The 21,201-nt window shown below is 46.5% G+C and overlaps 1 protein-coding gene across 4 annotated transcripts in view; it reads left to right on the forward strand.

The window, feature by feature from the left end:
* The window catches only part of LOC117347856 (galactosylgalactosylxylosylprotein 3-beta-glucuronosyltransferase 1-like), a 125,414-nt gene extending 105,106 nt beyond the window's left edge, over positions 1-20,308 (forward strand). For all 4 annotated transcript variants that reach the window (XM_033919308.1, XM_033919307.1, XM_033919309.1 and 1 more), the window contains exons 6-7: positions 12,137-12,248; positions 19,987-20,308. In XM_033919308.1, coding sequence (XP_033775199.1) covers positions 12,137-12,223 — 87 coding nt within the window. In that variant the 3' untranslated portion in view covers positions 12,224-12,248; positions 19,987-20,308. The remainder of the gene's footprint in view (positions 1-12,136; positions 12,249-19,986) is intronic.
* Positions 20,309-21,201: the final 893 nt, after the last annotated feature.

Here is a 21,201-nt window from a genome sequence, read left to right on the forward strand (position 1 = left end):
GCATCTAAAGACAGGCAAAATGGCATTTATATTTATATACATCGTCCTCCAAAAATAAAATCAGTAATAGTAACTAAACTTTCAACAAAGGTTTCTGTTTAACAAAGTCTTCTAACTGGACTGGATCATAAAACACATATTTATCACTTCCATACGATATGAGGCATTTGCATGGAAATTTCAAAAAGAAAGTAGCTCCAACTGCCAAAACCTTAGGCTTTAGCTGAAGGAACTGCTTCCTTTTAAACTGAGTTTGTCTAGCGACGTCAGGAAAAATTATCACCCGTTGGCCACAAAACATTTCCTGTTTTTTCGCAAAATACAATTTTAAAATAGCATGTTTTTCCAACTCTGTCTTAAAAGTCACAAGAAGAGTTGCACGTTTATCTATTATATCTTTAGATGATTCTAGAAACTGCGAAACATTCAAACTATCAGGTGACACCATTTTATCCATTTCACCTTCATTTGCCATAACCTTGGAATCTCTCGAGATGTAGTACAAATTATCAACTTCAAAAGCTTCCACATTATTATATTGTAATATCTCTTTCAAATACATTCTCAAGAGTTCCATCGGAGACAGATAATGTGTGATTGGAAAATTTAAAATACGAAGATTTTTAACCTTGATAGAATTTTCCATTTTTTCTAATTTAGAATGCATCACCATACTATCCTTAATATTAGAAACAGCACTAGCTTGTAAAGTACTTACTACTTGATCCAATTTTTCAAACTTAACAGCTGTTTCACCAATTTTACCTTCTTGCTCTTTAATTTTCATTGTTATATCAGTTGAAAATTGACACAAATCCGAAACAGTTTTTTGCAATGATGTCTCTATTCTATTAATGCTAAGCCAAATATCATTTAGAGTGATCACTTTATCCTTAGGGATAACAACTGAGCCTAGCCCAGTACTCATCTGTACTGGAATTAGTTCTTTAGCTTGCCCCAAGGATTGTCCTGAAACCTCCAGTTCAGATAATAAAGATAATTGTGGGGAAGAAGTTACTCCCTCTTTAAAAGGGAGAGGAGATACTTCTAACCCTAAGGAATAAGATGGTTGAGGAGGTGGTGATGGTTCCCCTGAGGATAGGGAGACAGCTTGAGTATCTAATGTTACCTGCTCTTCAACATGTGACAAACCAGGAAGCATAAGATGACGATCCATCGGGCCCGTCATTGTAGCAGATTGATTTGCTTTAACCTTCCTCTTGCCCATATTAAGGAATTAGATACCTCTGCTCCCTGGTCCTCTGGACTCCGAAGGGGCTCAAAAGGGGCAAGCCCCTTTAGCCACGCCCCTTCGGCTCGCGACCCGAGGCTCGCGACCGCGGGCCGCGTACCGCGGCTGAACCGACAATTAAGGCTCCTCCGAAGGACCCCCTCAGCTGGCTGGAGCGGACAGCAGCGGGACTGCCTGTCCCGATGTTGAAGGAGTGCTGGCTGCACTGACGACAGGCTCCCTCCCGGCTGAACCGGCAATTAAGGCTCCTCCGAAGGACCCCCTCAGCTGGCTGGAGCGGACAGCAGCGGGACTGCCTGTCCCGATGTTGAAGGAGTGCTGGCTGCACTGACGACAGGCTCCCTCCCGGCTGAACCGGCAATTAAGGCTCCTCCGAAGGACCCCCTCAGCTGGCTGGAGCGGACAGCAGCGGGACTGCCTGTCCCGATGTTGAAGGAGTGCTGGCTGCACTGACGACAGGCTCCCTCCCGGCTGAACCGGCAATTAAGGCTCCTCCGAAGGACCCCCTCAGCTGGCTGGAGCGGACAGCAGCGGGACTGCCTGTCCCGATGTTGAAGGAGTGCTGGCTGCACTGACGACAGGCTCCCTCCCGGCTGAACCGGCAATTAAGGCTCCTCCGAAGGACCCCCTCAGCTGGCTGGAGCGGACAGCAGCGGGACTGCCTGTCCCGATGTTGAAGGAGTGCTGGCTGCACTGACGACAGGCTCCCTCCCGGCTGAACCGGCAATTAAGGCTCCTCCGAAGGACCCCCTCAGCTGGCTGGAGCGGACAGCAGCGGGACTGCCTGTCCCGATGTTGAAGGAGTGCTGGCTGCACTGACGACAGGCTCCCTCCCGGCTGAACCGGCAATTAAGGCTCCTCCGAAGGACCCCCTCAGCTGGCTGGAGCGGACAGCAGCGGGACTGCCTGTCCCGATGTTGAAGGAGTGCTGGCTGCACTGACGACAGGCTCCCTCCCGGCTGAACCGGCAATTAAGGCTCCTCCGAAGGACCCCCTCAGCTGGCTGGAGCGGACAGCAGCGGGACTGCCTGTCCCGATGTTGAAGGAGTGCTGGCTGCACTGACGACAGGCTCCCTCCCGGCTGAACCGGCAATTAAGGCTCCTCCGAAGGACCCCCTCAGCTGGCTGGAGCGGACAGCAGCGGGACTGCCTGTCCCGATGTTGAAGGAGTGCTGGCTGCACTGACGACAGGCTCCCTCCCGGCTGAACCGGCAATTAAGGCTCCTCCGAAGGACCCCCTCAGCTGGCTGGAGCGGACAGCAGCGGGACTGCCTGTCCCGATGTTGAAGGAGTGCTGGCTGCACTGACGACAGGCTCCCTCCCGGCTGAACAGGCAATTAAGGCTCCTCCGAAGGACCCCCTCAGCTGGCTGGAGCGGACAGCAGCGGGACTGCCTGTCCCGATGTTGAAGGAGTGCTGGCTGCACTGACGACAGGCTCCCTCCCGGCTGAACCGGCAATTAAGGCTCCTCCGAAGGACCCCCTCAGCTGGCTGGAGCGGACAGCAGCGGGACTGCCTGTCCCGATGTTGAAGGAGTGCTGGCTGCACTGACGACAGGCTCCCTCCCGGCTGAACCGGCAATTAAGGCTCCTCCGAAGGACCCCCTCAGCTGGCTGGAGCGGACAGCAGCGGGACTGCCTGTCCCGATGTTGAAGAAGTGCTGGCTGCACTGACGACAGGCTCCCTCCCGGCTGAACCGGCAATTAAGGCTCCTCCGAAGGACCCCCTCAGCTGGCTGGAGCGGACAGCAGCGGGACTGCCTGTCCCGATGTTGAAGGAGTGCTGGCTGCACTGACGACAGGCTCCCTCCCGGCTGAACCGGCAATTAAGGCTCCTCCGAAGGACCCCCTCAGCTGGCTGGAGCGGACAGCAGCGGGACTGCCTGTCCCGATGTTGAAGGAGTGCTGGCTGCACTGACGACCTTGCATTTCAGTGTGTTAAGTGCAAATTTCTAATGCATTTTAGAAAAAGGTCACTTTAGTTATTTTATATGAGATTGTTTAAAAAATAAATTTGTAGTTTTTTTTCACACATGGAACAAAGTCAGCTGCAGACAATAAATCTCTCAGTTGGAAGCTGCAGGTCCTGAATATGTCTTTTTTTTTTTACAACTTTGCAATAAATGAATATAATGCTGCAGTTTCCTAGGATAAATCTTCCAAAAATTAAATATTATGTCAGTTGTACCACCAATTTTCTCCTTTGTTCTATTGGGGGCTTGGTTTTGATTTTTTAAATATAGGGTCAACAAATTTCTGTAAGCCACGGTTAGAATTAAATGCATGTTTGGGATATTTATATCCAAGAGTAGCCACTTCCATTTTCAATTTTAACATTCATATAATTCACATAAATTGGTCATGGAAAGTGTTAAAAATTGGCAACAAATATAAATGAACCCAGTGATAAACCAAAGGAAACTATAAAATGAGAATATATTCAAGGGAAAAACATCAGAACTGAAATGCCCTTGTGTCAATACTTTCAACACTAGAACGGGGTAAAAAGAGATTATGTACATACCCAGGTAAGCTTTTTTCCAGTAGATAGGTGAGACATTCTAGACCAGGGGTGCCCACACTTTTTTGGCTTGCGAGCTACTTTCAAAACGACCAAGTCAAAATGATCTACCAACAATAAAAATAGTAAACATATACCCCCTCTTGTACTGTGGTGCGCTAGCCGATTTAGCGTGCGCCCATTGTATTCTATGGACGCGTTAGCATTTAGTGCACGCTAAATCAGCTAGCGCGCCTTAGTAAAAGACCCCCATATTTATTTATATATATATCGAGTGCACCTCTTCTGTCCTCCAGACCTCGCTCCATTCCCCAACCAACATCTCTCTGTCCTTCCAGCTTTTCTTTCTCTCTCCTCCACCCCTATTGGCAACATGTCTCCCTCCTCTGTTCTGATATTGCAACTCTTTGTTCTTCCTCAGGGTCTCTCCCCTTCTGTCTCTTCTGTCCCATAGCCCAATATCTGTCCCCTCTCTTCTGCCTCCCCTTTGTTTCAGGTTTCTCCCTCTCTATCTTCCTTCTGCTAACATTTTGAGTCCTCCCATCATTGGTCCAGGTCTTTGTGTCTCTCACTCTCTTTGTCTTCCCCCTCCCCAGGGCCTGGCATCTCTCTCTCCTCGGTTCAGAGTGTTTCAACCTCTCTAAGCCTTCTAGTAGTCCAGGATCTGCCTTATCTTCCCACTCCCTTTTTGTTCAAGGCTGCTTTCCTGCCCCTCCTCAAGGTCCTTTTGTCTCTTCTCTCTCCCCCCCCTCCCCGATCCAGCGTCTCTAAGGCAATCTCCCTCCTCCCTCGCAATGGGCCCAATTTTACCCCGACATGTGGGACCTTATCTCCGCTGCTTCCATCAGACTGGATCATCGTGCTGCTTCCCTTAGACTGGATCCCTCACCTCCGTTCTTCTCTCTGGCCTATCACAGTTGAAAGTTCATTACGGCAGCCTGCAGAGCGAACGTAGCATGCTGCCATCAGCTTCTGTAGCACGTTCCCTCTGCCGTGGTCCCGCACCTCCTCTGACGTTGGGGGCGGGACAGCGGCAGAGGGAACTTGCTACAGAGGCTGACGGAAATCTGCTATGTTCGCTCTGCAGGCTGCCATAATTCCACTAGTTTAAAGGTGAGACAGTGACCGGGGGAATGCTAGGGAGAACATTGGCTCTGTGAGCTACCGGCGTTGCCTTTGCGATCGACCGGTAGATCGCGATCGACGTTTTAGGCACCCCTGTTCTAGACAGTAGGGTTATTTCCTTATAGCCACATGCTGCTGCAGAAGGAATCCACTCAGAATGTTTCACTCTGCCTCTGTTATACTTCACTTGTTTCTCTAGAACCATTTTTAGTTACTACCCAAGCATGTAGAGCCATCCAATACAAGTGAAGTAGAGGCACCTGTAGCAATAGGCTTAAACAAATTGTCCTGCCCCGGGCAGATAGCCATTAGGAAATGGCTGTGGGGAGTTCCTGTAGTCTCTCGAGAGACTACGGGAACTCCCCACAGCCATTTCTTAATGGCTATCTGCACGGGGCAGGATCGCTCCTTCCCCAAAAACCAGCTAGACCACCAGGTAAGGCCGAGATGCCAGGGGAAGGCGGAAGGGAGGCAGGGGTGGGTCAGAGCTGGATATTCACGGTTTTTCACCATTCGTGGTCTGGCTCTGCCCCTATCCCCCGCGAATAACGAGGGAGAAGTGTATATATATATATATATATATATATATATAAATTCTTCCCAGCCCAAAAGGGCTGACAGGCACCAAGAATCAGCTTGGAGAAGCATAAACAGACTGAAAACTGTATGCAAGTGCAGGAAGCATAGGGTGGGAGTCTAGAATGTTTCACCTATCTAATGGAAAAGAGCTTATCGGAATAAGTACATAATCCCTTTTTCCAGTGCAATAGATGACACATTCTAGACAGTGGGGATGTACAAAAGTAGTCCCCCAAAAAGCTAGGGCAGCTTGCTGTGCTGACCCTTAATACCAAGGATCCAAAGACAGAGTCCTGCCTTGCCACCACATCCACTCTGAAGAACTTGGCAAACATGTAAATAGAAGACCATGTCACCTTCTGCAAATTTCTTCAGGAGAGACAGATCTACGAAGATGCCACACTCCTGGTAGAATGCATCTTGATGGAAACAGGAGACTGTTTCCAAGAAAGAATGTAGGCTGACGAAATGGCTCAATGGATCCATCTGGAAATTGTGGCCTTGGAAGCGGGAGTGCCCTGCTTAACTGAATGAGTCAGCACAAACAAATGGGCAGAGAGTCAGAATTTGTTGGTGACCTCCAAATAACGCAGAACTATGCACACATCCAGTTTCTTCAACAGATGGTCCTGTGTCTTGCAACTTATCGGTTGAAAGGCAGGCAAACACACTTCCTGATTGACATGGAAAGCCAAAACAACCTTCGTTAGGAAGGAGCCACCACAGGGCCGCCATCAGAAATTTCTGGGCCCCTTACTGAGCAATCCTATTGGGCCCCCCACACACCCCTTCCCCCCCCGAATCCCCCTTCTTCCATGTGCCGAATACACACATACTTTTCTCTGTCGCCGCACTCTTTGACCAAAAGATTTGTAAGCCTGCAACCACGTCAAGGTAGACTCTTTCAGCAGGGCCCTAACCTAAACTAAACTAATCTATACCTATCTATTCTAAACTAACATATGTCTAATACTGAACTAATAACAAACTAACAAACATCTGCATAATAAATAACTAATAAATAATAGTGCTAGTAGCTATAATTCACTTTTGAATGTAAAATCTCAGTTAAGGATTTCTTTTGACCTTTGTAGGCCAGAAGTAGATCACAATTGCACAATACTTTTTGTAACAAGTATTAAATGTGTTTTTATAAATACTGTAAGCTTAATAAATATATCAGAAAAAACTACACATCTGAGCGCATATCTGAACATACACATCTGTATGATTCCATCCTCCTCAGCTTGCCTATAGCTGCATCATGCATGTTAAAAATGTACGATATGTTGATATGTGCACCTTCCTTCCTTCCCATCCATCCTCCTCAGCCTGTCCTTACACATCCACAGCTGCATATTAATAATGATGTATATGTTATGATGATAAATAAGTGCATATGAGCACATCATTAACATGCAGCTATGGATGAATATATAATGATGTTATGAGTGTGCACCTCTTCCTTCCCATCCTCCTCAGCATGTCACATACAGCATGTTACATTACACAGACTTTGTGTAAAGTAACATGCTGTATGTGACATGCTGAGGAGGATGGGAAGGAAGAGGTGCACACTCATAACATCATTATATATTCATGAATCAATCTGATAATCATCACCACCAGGCTGTGTGTGTTATGGGATGGAGGAAGAAAGGTGCATGTTTAAATTGATCACTGCCTTACTAGTTCTGCAGCTCCTCGTGCTGCTCCTCTCGTCCTGTCCTCCTAGAGACGTGGTGATGTCATCCGGCCGACTCGCTCTCGCAGATTCAGTGTCATGCAAGTGATGTGTCTCCTGATTGGCTAGGCACCCTAAGCCCAAGCCAATCGGAGTGGAGACAGGGCGGGCCTTGGTGAAGGAGTCAGGAGACGAGAGGCACGCACCTAGTATATCGCCGGCTGCGGCCGCGGGCCAGGTAGAAGGATCCACTTTTGTCCGGGAGGGGGTGCTATCAGGAAATCAGCAGGGGACAAAAAAGTATGACAGCAGTGTTTATTGTTTATTGTTGTGCACAGCAGAAGCATAATACAGGAATTTGTGCTATGGTGGCCTAGGACAGTGTTCTTCAACCTTTTTATACCCGTGGACCAGCAGAAAAAAAAGAATTATTTTGTGGACCGGCAAATTACTAGGACTAAAATTTAAAAACCCCGTTTCCACCCCATCTCTGCGAGCTCGGTCCCCACAAATCATCTGATCCCATCCACACAAGCCTCAGTTATGATTTTATATTGAATGTATTTTATTAAAGTATAAAAAGAAACAATATTCTGTACAATTGTCATTTTATAAATACAAATAATTCAGAGCAAGGATCAACAAAACCCCTGTCTTCCCTCCCCTTCACATATATCCCATCTACTATCAAGAAAACTGAACAAGCCAAATTATTACAGAATGCTACACAGAAATATCATGCTAACAGAATACTGCAGTCACACATGACAGAAATAGTTTTAAGGGAGTGCAACTAGCGCAACTGCCCCCTGGTCAGAGAGCGCCGTAAGCCAGCTGGAAGCTAAAGAAGCACTGCCTGGGTTTTGCAGTCCCCAGTTATGTCCAACACCAGCTCTAGCAGGATATATATTTCAAATCTGATATATTCTAATCACAAAATAGAAATAAAATTATTTTTTTCTACCTTTTGTCGTCTCTGGTTTCTGCTTTCAATCTTCTTTTCACTCTCTTCCTTCCAGCGCCTGCCCTCTCTGTCTCTTCAATCCAGCATCTGCCCCTTCCATCCACTGTCTGTCCTCTCCCCCTTCCATATGGTATCTGTCTTCTTTCTATGCCCCTCTCCCCTTGCCATCCAGTTTGTGCCCCCTCTCTCCTTTTTACATGATTCATTCCAGCTTCACTGCTCTCTTCATTTTTATCTCTCCTACACCAGATCTATCATCGTTGTCCCTTTCTGCTTATTTTTCTGCTGACCCCTTCCTATCATCAATCTCTCTACTTTCTCATGCCTGTGTCTCCCCTTCCCCTTCCCCTCCTCTAATCTCTCTGCCAGCTGTTTCATTCCTTTTTTCATTCTCCCTTCCCTCCTCCTCCTCCTGTCCAGCAGTAACTCTCTTCCCTTCCTCCCCTCCCAGCAGCATTTCTCCTTCTCCCTCTCCAGTAGCAGCTGTCCCTATTTTTTCCCTTGCCCACAAGCTTCCCTCCAGGTCCAGTAGCAGCTGTCCCTTTTTTTCCCTTGCCCAGCAGCTTCCCAGACTCCTTTCCCTCCTCCCCTCCCAGCAGCATCTCTCCTTCTCCTTCCCTCCAGGTCCAGTAGCAGCTGTCCCTTTTTTTCCCTTGCCCAGCAGCTTCCCAGACTCTTTCCCCTCCTCCCCTCCCAGCAGCATCTCTCCTTCTCCTTCCCTCCAGGTCCAGTAGCAGCTGTCCATTTTTTTCCCTTGCCCAGCAGCTTCCCAGATTCCTTTCCCTCCTCCCCTCCCAGCAGCATCTTTCCTTCTCCCTCTCCAGTAGTAGCTGTCCCTGTTTCCCCTTGCCCAGCAGCTTCCCAGACTCCAATAGTGGCTTTCTCCCCTCCCAGCAGCTCTCCTTACTTCCCAGCGCAGCGATTCAGGAAGTCAGTCTCAGGTCCTTTGTTGGGTCGCGCCGCCTCTGAGGAAAGAGGAAGTTGCATCATCAGAGGCAGCTGCGACTCAGCAAAAGCCCCGAGGCTGCCTTCGAGAATCGCTGTGCTGGTAAGTGAAGGAGAGCTGCAGAGAGGGGAGAAAGCCACTCTCGGAGGCTCCCCAAGATCTCTCTGGCCCAGCGCAGACTTCAGCTGTTGATCTTGCTAGCCCTGAGCAGACCGGCAGGAAATTGAAGGGAGTCAATCTTGCCTGCCCTGCGCAGACCGGCAAAAATTTCCTGCAGACCGTCACCGGTCCGCGGACCGGCAGTTGAAGAACTGTGGCCTAGGACCCTGGGGGAGTCCGGGCCCCCTGTCAGCTCCGGGTCCCTGAATGCAGGACTGGTAGTACTGCCCTGATGGTGGCCCTGAGCCACCAAAGGGTAACCCCCACCTCTGAAATACGGAGGAAAGGATCACTGAAAGACAACACCTGCAGTTCTGACACACAACGCGTCAAAGTACTGGCGAGCAGAAAAACAGTCTTGAGCATCATGTCCAAGAGGGAAGCATCTAGAAGGGGCAGGGCCACAAACTTAAATAAGTTCAAGACAGTAGAATCATCCACTGGATCCAAGACGTTTGAGAGATGCGCAGATCCAGCACACATAACTTATCTCTGGGAAGCACTGTACTTGCAAACAAGGGATCAGTAAGGGAAACAACAGCATCCGGGTCCCTCAGATCAAGATCAGGTAGTGCAAGAGCCGCAGCAGGCTGAGGCAAAGCCAAGCCAAGAGGCACCACGCCACTATGAGACGCCGCGAAGGTGGATTGAGACTGTTTAGGGGGATAAACACTTGGTCTGAAACTCTGACCACAAAAATTTCATAAATATAGAAAAAGTGTCCTGCTCTAGGGGCAGAAAGTCACTCTTAGATGACTTGCATTTGCATTTATTTGACTAAGGAGGGTCCACAGTCTGGCTGACAGAAGCAAAGACAACCACCCCGATCGGCTAGCTGAGCATTTGGTCACCTGCTTCAGTAGGGGAGAAGCTAAGTTGGACACTTTAGCCCCCCCCCCCCCCACTGCACCATGTGACACATGGATGCTCTAAAAGCACTATAATTGCGCAATCCTGGCAAGAATCCACATTAGACGAGCCAAAGGACTCCATTCCAGCATGTTTCCAGGCAAAATTTGCAGTTTTGAAGAAGCAGGAAACTTTAGAAAAAAAGATCCAAGATGGCCACCATATAAAAAATTATGCCAAAATCACAATATTTTTCATACTTCCCAAACTGTAAAAACTGCAATTTTAGGATATTTCAGGTGGGAAAACACAGGGAATATCCAGAAACCTTCAAACCTCACTTTTCCAATCTCCCCTGATGTCTCTTACAAGCTGCCAGGCTGTGTATTCGCTGTGCATGACAGGAGCAGTGCTGCAGCCTGCTTTAAGCTCTCTCACAGTAGCTGGATGAGAAATTTCACTAACACAAACCTGGAAATACTTCTGCAAAGCTGATATTCAGGCTGCCAGTCAGACTCCTATGTCTGACTACACCTCCACCCATGCATACCAATGGATGTGCACCGGGACGGGCAGAGGCGCGATGACACAGCCGGCACCCTGCGAGATCCCATCGTGCCTCCTAAGGGCACCTAACAGTCTGCGCTTGACCCCTGATTAAGAGAAGGTAAGACCACTTCAGGGATGGCCCTGAGCTCTAGAGAAAACTATGCAGGCTAGCTAACAGGTATCCAGCTAACAGGGATGGGCCTGTCAGCTACAGACCGAAGTCTGTGATCTTTCAAGCAGGCAGAACTTCAAACTTGCTCCACGAAAAGGGGATGAAATTACATCGAATTAAAATAATAAAATGGGGAGAGCAGAGCAAACACTCCTGCAGGCACATGTGCAAAAGGAAAGAACTGAAGGTGGAGGTAGAGATCCAGTGAAGTACAACAAAGGCGAGTAAAAAATCCGGAGTGGATTCCTTCTGTAGCAGCACGCAGCTATGGAGAAATAACCCTACTGTCTAGAACAGTGTTTCTCAACTCAGTCCTGGAATACCCCTTGCCAGTCAGGTTTTCAGGATATCCACAATGAATATGCACGAAAGAAATATATATATAATGGAAGCAGTGTATGCAAATTTCTTTTATGCATACTCATTGTGGATATCCTGAAAAACCTGACTGGCAAGGGGGTACTCCAGGACTGAGTTGAGAAACACTGTTTTAGAATGTCTCACCTATTGCACTGGAATAATTATCATAGGTCAAAACCTTGTTCAAACTAATTTGTGAGCACATAAACCACATGCAATATAGAACAAACACTTAGGGCTTCTTTTACTAAGCTGCGTTAGGGCATTAATGCGCGCTAAAATGCCGTGCATGCTAGTTCTAGCCATGTAGCACGGGTTTAGCGCGTGCTAAAATGCTGCGAACGCTAAAAATGCTAGAGCAGCTTAGTAAAAGGAGCCCTTAGCTTTCCCTTCCCAATGGTGACCAAAACCATCTCTGTTCTGCCCTTACTCAAAGAAAGTTCCTTTTGCTCTGGTTAAATAGTTTATTTGGCCTCTGTGTTAGCCTGGTAGAAGTCAGGGCTAGAGAAGTCTGCAAATACATACTCAAAGGTGACAGGTTCCATCATTAATTACCATGTTGTTATCACAGCACTGAATTTTATCCTCTCTAACAAGACTACAGTGTTATATTCTCTGGTGCAGTGGATCCTTATTCCTTAAATAAACATTGCAAATGTTTTGCTATAATGAAAACTTCCTCTCGATCTCAGGTACTATTTTTTATATATATATATATCACTAAATAGCAATCTTTACACCATGTAATTTTTTATTTGTGAACCACTTTAGCTCAATGGCCATGAGGCTATGACTCAGTAATCACTCAAAACCATTGCTAAAGTCTCAGCTTTGTAATTCTTAAGGACCACTGTAATGACCATTGTCATGCCATACAATGACATATCTTCTTTATAGGATAGAGAAATGAGTGGGAAAGAAAGTGCAGCACCATATCTGGATTCTGTAACTCATGTTGCTTGCTGTTGTGCTTTCAGATTCTAGTCTGGCACACCAGAACAGAGAAACCTATATTGGTGAATGAGGGTAACGAAGGCTTAACAGATCCTAGTGTGGAAATCTAATTGAGACATCTTGTGAATGGAACAGGTAAAAATATTAATGCGGCAACAAATCTGCCACTTAAACCTCAAAAAATGATTGTTAGCTGTCAAATCTACTGAGTAGAAATTCAATTTGTAACCTGGCATAATGCCAACAGAAGATTTCAAAGCAAACTAGATCAGTAGTTCTCAGACGTGTCCTGGGAAATCATCAGCCCCATGGCATACCTAGGGCAGTGTTTTTCAACCGCTGTTCCACGGCACACTAGTGTGCCGCGAGATGTTGCCTGGTGTGCCGTACGGTGCAGACACTGATTAGGCCTCAGGCCGGGTCCGGCACGCGCTCCCATGAGACTTCCCCGGTCCCCGCTGCTGTTCAGTTTCGATCTTCTGCTCTGACGCAACCGGAAACAGGAAGTTGCAGCAGAGCAGAAGATTGAACACTGAGCAGTGCGCGGCTCTTTGGGAAAACGTGCATGTCGCCGAAAAACAAAACCTACAAACTAAGGTGAGGCGAAGGGAGAGAGCTGGCTAAACAGTAGGATCGATTGGGCAGGCGAGTGGTGGCTGCGGGGACCGTGCGATCGCTCGTGTTCCCGGCTCAAATTGGAAGGAGGGAGTGAAAGGGAAAAGGATTCTGGGCCAAGGGGATGAAGACGGAAAGAAAAACCCACAGCAGGAAAGAAAGGGAAGGACAGGCAGGTGAGCCAGATGCTAGAAGCAGGGGGGGGGGAAGAAAGAGGGAAAAAAGCTAGATGGGGTTGAAAAGAAGAGACACACTGGTATGGAAGAGGAAGATAGGGGAAATCTGGACACAGGAAGGTAACAGAAAGAGGGGAAATTATGTGCATGGGGCATAGGGACAGAGACATAAAGGGGACATGCCATGGGGATGGTATATGGACACAGGGGGGGCAATGACAGATACATAGGGGAGATATTAGAAATGGAGAAAATAGGAGCACAGAAGCGAGATGGTTTGTGGGGATGAGACAGGGACCGAGCTCGCAGGCTTGCACAAATTACATTGTAACGTGCCATGAAAATAAGAGGGAGGAAGGTAGATAGATAAGCCACGTGAAAGGAGCTGAAGGGTAGTAGAAAGGAACAGATGGTAAAGGAGGGAGGGAAGGGTGGTGGTGGAAAGGAATAGGACAGACATTGAAGGAGGGTGGAGAGGAACAGACCCCGAAGGGAAATGTGGAAGACAGAGTGGGAAGAAGACAGATGCCAGACTATGGGGGAGCGGAGGGAAGAAGATGGGTGCTAGACCAATTGGGGGGGGGGGGTGAAGGGAGAGGCACAGTAACAGCAAATGGAAGACGTAGAGAGAAGACACACAGTGGATGGAAGGAATTGAATGAGAAGATGTGGAAAGCAGAAACCAGACAACAAAGGTAGAAAAAAAAATTATATTTATTTATTTATTTATTTTTTGCTTTAGGATAAAATAGTATATTAGTTGTGTTGATAAAAATTTATAAACAAAGCCCTGCCAGCTGAACATCTCTTTCTCTAGTTCAGCAGCAGGAACTTTGATTTATAAGAAAGGAATAAGCTAAATATTACAGTACTAAGGCTTATATGGATGCAGCGGGGACGGTGACGGGGCGGTGAATCGGATGGCAGTGGCGGTGACGGGGCGGTGAAAGGGATGGCGGTGACGGTGACGGGGCGGTGAAGGGAACGGCTGTTGACGAAGAGCTACGTGTGTGTCTTTCTTCGATTCCAGCCAGAATATCAGCTTTGTGTTCAGCCAAACAGGCCCAGGTTTCGCACTGAATAAAGTATTTTATAATTTTTCACTATTCTGTTTACTTAATATTTCATAATAAAGTAATTATAAAATACTTTCTTTGTGTTTATTTGATTCCTATTCAAGAGAATTACTTTATATAAAGTCAATATAGGCACAGAGTTAAATTTTTTAACATTTTCTAATGGTGGTGTGCCTCATGATTTTTTTCATGAAACAAGTGTGCCTTTGCCCAAAAAAGGTTGAAAAACACTGACCTAGGGTATGTGACACCCGGGGCCGGTCATTTTCTAACCCCCCCCTCTCCCCCCAATATAAAAAAAATATTTTATTTAATTATTTATTTTTATACCCCCATCCTCCACAGAGAGATCAGAATGGGTTGCAGTTTAACATTCACAGTGTTACAATGTAACATTACATAGGGTTACAACCTCTCCACCCCCAAGTTGGTGCTGTGATTTACACAAAATAAACAAAAATGACTTTTCTTCTCTCTGTTAGGTCCTAGCTCAATCTTGCTGTCTAACAGCAGCTCTTGTCACCACAAAAGATTCAAAAAGGCTTCAAAAATCTTTAAATTTAAGGTTTATCTCTGTTGTAAAACTAGGTGACGGGACTAAATCGCGCGAGACAACGGCGCGCAGACAACTGAGCGCAAGGTTGATGGCGCGCCGAAGAAAAGCACTATTTTAAAGGGCTCCGACGGAGGGTGTGGGGGGGAACCCCCCCACTTTACTTAACAGACATTGCGCTTCCGTTGTGGGGGGTTTTGGGGGGTTGTAACCCCCCACATTATACTTAAAACTGAACCTTTTCCCTAAAAAACAGGCAAAAAGTTCAGTTTCAAATATAATGAGGGGGGTTACAACCCCCCAAGCCCCCCACAACGCCAGCGCGATGTCTGTTAAGTAAAATAGGGGAGTTCCCCACCAACACCCCCCTTCGGAACCCTTTAAAATAGTGCTTTTCTTAGGTGCGCCGTCAACCTTGCGCTCAGTTGTCTGTGCTCAGTTGTCGGCACGCCGTTGTCTCGCGCGATTTTGTCTATGAACCGTAAAACTATGTAGATAATCACCTTAAATAAACTTTTTTCGTTAGACCTCAGCGGTGTAACTGTGTGTATAGCAGACTCCACACACAGAGACCACCCCCGGCAAAAGAAAAGATGTGATAGTAGTAAAGGCTGCAACATAAGCAATATCAGCAACTCATTTCTTAGTATTGCAACGGAAAGTGAAACTACACAAAAATCCATACGAAAAAGGAGATTATCGCTGAAAAAATAGCTGGAAAGCGATGACCACAAATGCTCGCAGTCTAAGCAACAAAGTTCATGATCTGCAAGCCCTGATATTAGAGGCAGATCTAGATATTGTTGCTATCACAGAGACATGGTTCAGTGAATCACATGGATGGGATGCAAACATACCGGGATATAATCTTTTTAGGAAGGACAGAGATGGTCATAAAGGTGGAGGAGTAGCTCTCTATGTAAAGATCAATATCCAAGTGACCGAAATGCAAGGGACCTGGGGAGAGGAAGAAGCGATATGGATTGCTCTGAAAAGAGAAGATGGAACTTCTATCTACGTGGGTGTAGTCTACAGACCTCCGACTCAATCGCAGCAAATTGATAAGGATCTGATTGCGGATATCCAAAAGTTTGTAATGAAAGAGGAGGTTCTGCTGTTGGGAGATTTCAACCTGCCGGATGCGGACTGGAATGTTCCGTCTGTGGAATCGGAAAGAAGTAGGGAGATTGTGGATGCCTTTCAAGAGGCTCTGCTCAGACAATTGGTGACGGAACCCACAAGGGAAAAAGTGATATTGGATCTGGTCCTCACAAATGGAGAGAGTATCTCTAATGTTCGAGTGGGTGCTCACCTGGGTAGTAGCGATCATCAAACGGTTTGGTTTGATATAACGGCTAAAGTGGAGAGCGGCCGCACGATACTTAAAGTCCTAGATTTCAAACATACGGACTTTAATGCAATGGGAAAGTACCTGAAGAAAGAGCTGTTAGGATGGGAGGACATAAGAGAAGTGGAAAGACAGTGGTCTAAGCTGAAAGGAGCGATAAAAATGGCTACGGACCTTTATGTGAAGAAAATCAATAAAAACAAGAGAAAAAGGAAGCCGATATGGTTCTCCAACCTAGTGGCTGAGAAAATAAAGGCGAAAGAGTTGGCGTTCATGAAATATAAAAAAAGCCAAGAAGAGGAGAGCAGAAAGGAAAACAGGGTGAAACAGAAAGAAGCCAAGAGAGAGATACGTTTGGCGAAGGCACAGGCGGAAGAACAAATGGCTAAAAATGTAAAAAAGGGAGATAAAATTTTTTTCAGATATATTAGTGAAAGGAGGAAGATAAAAAATGGAATTGCTAGGCTAAAAGATGCTGGGAACAAATATGTGGAGAGTGATGAGGAGAAAGCAAATGTGCTAAACAAATACTTCTGTTCTGTGTTCACAGAAGAAAATCCTGGAGAAGGACTGAGATTGTCTGGCAAAGTTACATGAGAAAATGGAGTAGATTCTGCGCTGTTCACGGAGGAGGGTGTTTATGAGCAACTTGAAAAACTGAAGGTGGCCAAAGCGATGGGACCAGACGGGATCCATCCCAGGATACTAAGGGAGCTCAGAGAGGTTCTGGCGAGTCCTATTAAAGACTTGTTCAACATATCTCTGGAGACGGGAGTGATTCCTGGGGATTGGAGGAGAGCGGATGTGGTCCCTATTCATAAAAGTGGTCACAGGGATGAAGCAGGAAACTACAGGCCGGTGAGCCTCACTTCAGTTGTTGGAAAAATAATGGAAGTGTTGCTGAAAGAAAGGATAGTGTATTTCCTTGAATCTAATGGGTTACAGGATCCGAGGCAACATGGCTTTACAAAAGGTAAATCGTGCCAAACAAACCTGATTGAATTTTTTGATTGGGGGACCAGAGAGCTGGATCGAGGACACATGTAATTTACTTGGATTTCAGCAAAGCCTTTGATACAGTTCCTCATAGGAGGCTGTTGAACAAACTTGAAGGGCTGAAGTTAGGACCCAAAGTGGTGAACTGGGTCAGAAACTGGCTGTCGGACAGACGCCAGAGGGTGGTGGTTAATGGAAGTCGCTCGGAGGAAGGAAAGGTGACTAGTGGAGTCCCTCAGGGTTCGGTGCTGTGGCCAATCCTGTTCAATATGTATGTAAGTGACATTGCTGAAGGGTTAGAAGGAAAAGTGTGCCTTTTTGCAGATGATACCAAGATTTGTAACAGAGTAGACACCGAAGAGGGAGTGGAGAATATGAAAAAGGATCTGCAAAAGTTAGAGGAATGGTCTAATGCCTGGCAACTAAAATTCAATGCAAAGAAATGCAGAGTAATGCATTTGGGGATTAATAATAGGAAGGAACCGTATATGCTGGGAGGAGAGAAGCTGATATGCACGGACGGGGAGAGGGACCTTGGGGTGATAGTGTCCGAAGATCTAAAGGCGAAAAAACAGTGTGACAAGGCAGTGGCTGCTGCCAGAAGGATTCTGGGCTGTATAAAGAGAGGCGTAGTCAGTAGAAGGAAGAAGGTGTTGATGCCCCTGTACAGGTCATTGGTGAGGCCCCACTTGGAGTATTGTGTTCAGTTTTGGAGACCGTATCTGGCGAAAGACGTAAGAAGACTTGAGGCGGTCCATAGGAGGGCGACGAAAATGATAGGAGGCTTGCGCCAGAAGACGTATGAGGAGAGACTGGAAGCCCTGAATATGTATACCCTAGAGGAAAGGAGAGACAGGGGAGATATGATTCAGACGTTCAAATACTTAAAGGGTATTAACGTAGAACAAAATCTTTTCCAGAGAAAGGAAAATGGTAAAACCAGAGGACATAATTTGAGGTTGAGGGGTGGTAGATTCAGGGGCAATGTTAGGAAATTCTACTTTACAGAGAGGGTGGTGGATGCCTGGAATGCGCTCCCGAGAGAGGTGGTGGAGAGTAAAACTGTGACTGAGTTCAAAGAATCGTGGGATGAACACAGAAGATTTAGAATCAGAAAATAATATTAAAGATTGAACTAGGTCAGTTACTGGGCAGACTTGTACGGTCTGCGTCTATGTATGGCCGTTTGGAGGAGGATGGGCAGGGGAGGGCTTCAATGGCTGGGAGGGTGTAGATGGGCTGGAGTAAGTCTTAACAGAGATTTCGGCAGTTGGAACCCAAGCACAGTACCGGGTAAAGCTTTAGATTCTCGTCCAGAAATAGCTAAGAAGAAAAAAAAAAAAAAAATTTAAATTGAATCAGGTTGGGCAGACTGGATGGACCATTCGGGTCTTTATCTGCCGTCATCTACTATGTTACTATGTTACTATGATTGAGTAACTTTCATGACCAGATAAGCTCCGTTTTAAAAACCTGCTTTTACAAACTTCGGCTTACCCGTTCCCTAACTTCAGTTCTCGAAACTAATGCTATCATAACCCTCATCCACTCACTGGTCATCTCTCATCTAGACTGCTGTAATTCCCTATATAATGGACTTCCCCAAAAAGAACTACGTCATTTGCAGCTCATCCAAAATACAGCAATCAAACTTATCCATAAAGTAGGGAAATATGATCACGTTACTCCTCTTCTGAAAGAAGCCCACTGGTTACCCATCATGCATTGTATCACTTATAAAACCTTAATGCTGGTCTTTAAAATCAAACTCTCACGTCTTCCATCTTTTCCCTCTCTGCCCTTCTCGGACCCTTAGATCAGCAGATCAGAACTTACTGACCATCCCTTCCATCAAAGAATTCTACTACACTAGGAAAACTAACTTCTCCGTAGTTGCTCCAACTTTATGGAACGCCATGCCACCTCAACTCCGTCATGAAAATCGTCTCGACAAATTCAAGACTAAACAAAAAACATTCTTATTTCAAGATGCATACCACAACTTTTAAATACCTCCTCTCCTAAAGCTAGCAAAATCATCTCAACCGCTTTTATGAAGCGATCCCCATTCCTGATGTTATATCCCCCCTCCCTTTTCTTTTAAATTTTGTTTTTAATAATGTAATTATTGACTCTCCCTTCCCCTTATTACCCTCAAGTTCATGTTAGTATTTGTTAATTGTCTTTTTAATGTTCACTCTTCCCCCCTTACATAATTATTATTTTACCTTTTATTTTATTTTTTTAGCTTTGTAAACCGGCCAGATACATGCTAACGGTCGGTATATTAAAAATAATAAAACTTGAAACTTGACATCACCAACCTCTTCATCGGTCCAATATTCTTTAAAGTGCATTAGCCTTAAATGCATTAACACTAGCACTTTAAAGAATATTGGACCGATGAAGAGGTTGGTGTTGTCAATCTTTGTGTGGAGTCTGCTATACACACAGTTACACCACTCTGGCAAGATACATATTTCAAATCTGACATCTTGTAATCACAAAATAGAAAATAACATTATTTTTTCTACCTTTTGTTGTTGGTCATTTTATTATTTAGACCGGTGCCAGTCCACATAAATTTCCTGCCGGTACACAGGGCCGGCATGTGCATTGGGCCCCAGACAGTGCTCTTCAGCCGCTGGTCCACAGTGCAATCGATACGGCGTTGTTTTCAGGCCGGCTCCCTCTTCCCATGCACAAAGCCGTGAGTAGAGGCTCCTATGCACGTCTTGCGCCTGCACTGGAAGCCTTCTCTCTGACTTTGAAACGTCAGAGGGAAAGCTTCCAGATAAGGTGCAGAGGCCCATGGCTTTGTATACTGCAGCACTGAGGAAGAGGGAACCGGCCCGAAGATAACACTAGGGGGCAGGCCAGAAGGCAAGGCACAGCATGGAAGGAGGGAGACAACAACAGTAGGGGGAATGATTTTATTTTTTAATTTAGTGATTGATTTACATCTGCTGTCTGTTCAGGAAAAAATGCATTTGTTTCTTTTCCTCTGGGGGTTGTACTGCAGAGTTTTGCATCTTAGGGTTTGTTTGTATATATTAGTACTTTTAGTTTTTGGTCCCGTATTTGCATGGGGTTATCTTTGTTTTGGTAGGAATGAATAATGAGAAGCATACAGTGTGCTTAACAGAGATGCCCTGGATCACCCGACTCTTCTTCAGCTCTAGTTGAGTGCCAGAGAAAACTGATCCAGCGCTTCAGCAGGCAGAGGAAGAAATCTCCCATTTTGTCCTTCCTTCCTCGACCCAACTTTGCTCCACAACGACGCAAATCAGACTTGACCTAGCCAACTCCAGATCACCTGGGTCTTCTTCAACTCCATTCACACACACAATCACACCAAAATCCAATCATCTGCCACCATCAACCACCAAGAGAGAAAGCAACATCCTAACCCCCAGAAAATCACCTGCAACCTCACACCCACCATCCCATTACCTCCTATCTTTCACAATGAAAACATTAACACAAAACAAATACAAACTGTCTTACTGATCATCCTGCTCCTAACCAACTAGAAGGCTGCAGCAAACCACATCTCCCCAATACCAGTTATTTTAACTACAAATAGAGGGGCATAATCAAAAAAACCGTCTAAGTTCCTTTTTGGCCTAAGTCCTTAAACGTTCAAAGCAGAAGCAGGGAAAGTGTCCATAACCAAAACAAATATCCGTGTTTTGATTATGACCTGCCTCTACTAAACACCCAGATCACCACTACGTCTACAAGTACACTCCCATGACGTCTACACTTTTTGGCCATAATGAACCAAAAAAACGCCTAAACCCCAAACGTCCAACAGAAGGGCTTTTAGGCGAAGGAGGAGCCAGTCCTTTGTCTAAAAGCTGGATTCTGTAACCGGTGTCTGTCAAAAAAACACCGGTTATAAAATCCCCCCCCCCACAACGATCCAGGCAGGAGGGTGCCCAAGCCCTCCTGCCATGTTGAACCGTGACCCCCCCCCCCCCCACCAACAACATCGGGGCAAAAGGGAGCCCAAGCCCTCTTGCCCTATCGAACCGCGACCCCCCCGATGGCATCGGGGCAAGAGGGAGCTCAAGCCCTCTTGCCCCCAACGATCATGCCCCCACCCCCGACTCGATATGGCCAGGAGGGAGCCCAAGCCCTTCTTGCCCCGGCGACCCCCCCCTCCGACACAACGGGCCAGGAGAGAGCCCAAGCTCTCCTGGCCCCAGCGACCCCCCCCCCCCCGACTGGATTGGGCCAGGAGGGAGCCCAAGCCCTCCTGGCCCCGGCGACCCCCTACCCTCCACCCCCCACTACAATATGGGCAGGAGGGATCCCAGGC

This window comes from Geotrypetes seraphini, chromosome 13 (assembly GCF_902459505.1).
Source record: "Geotrypetes seraphini chromosome 13, aGeoSer1.1, whole genome shotgun sequence".
NCBI lineage: Eukaryota > Metazoa > Chordata > Amphibia > Gymnophiona > Dermophiidae > Geotrypetes > Geotrypetes seraphini.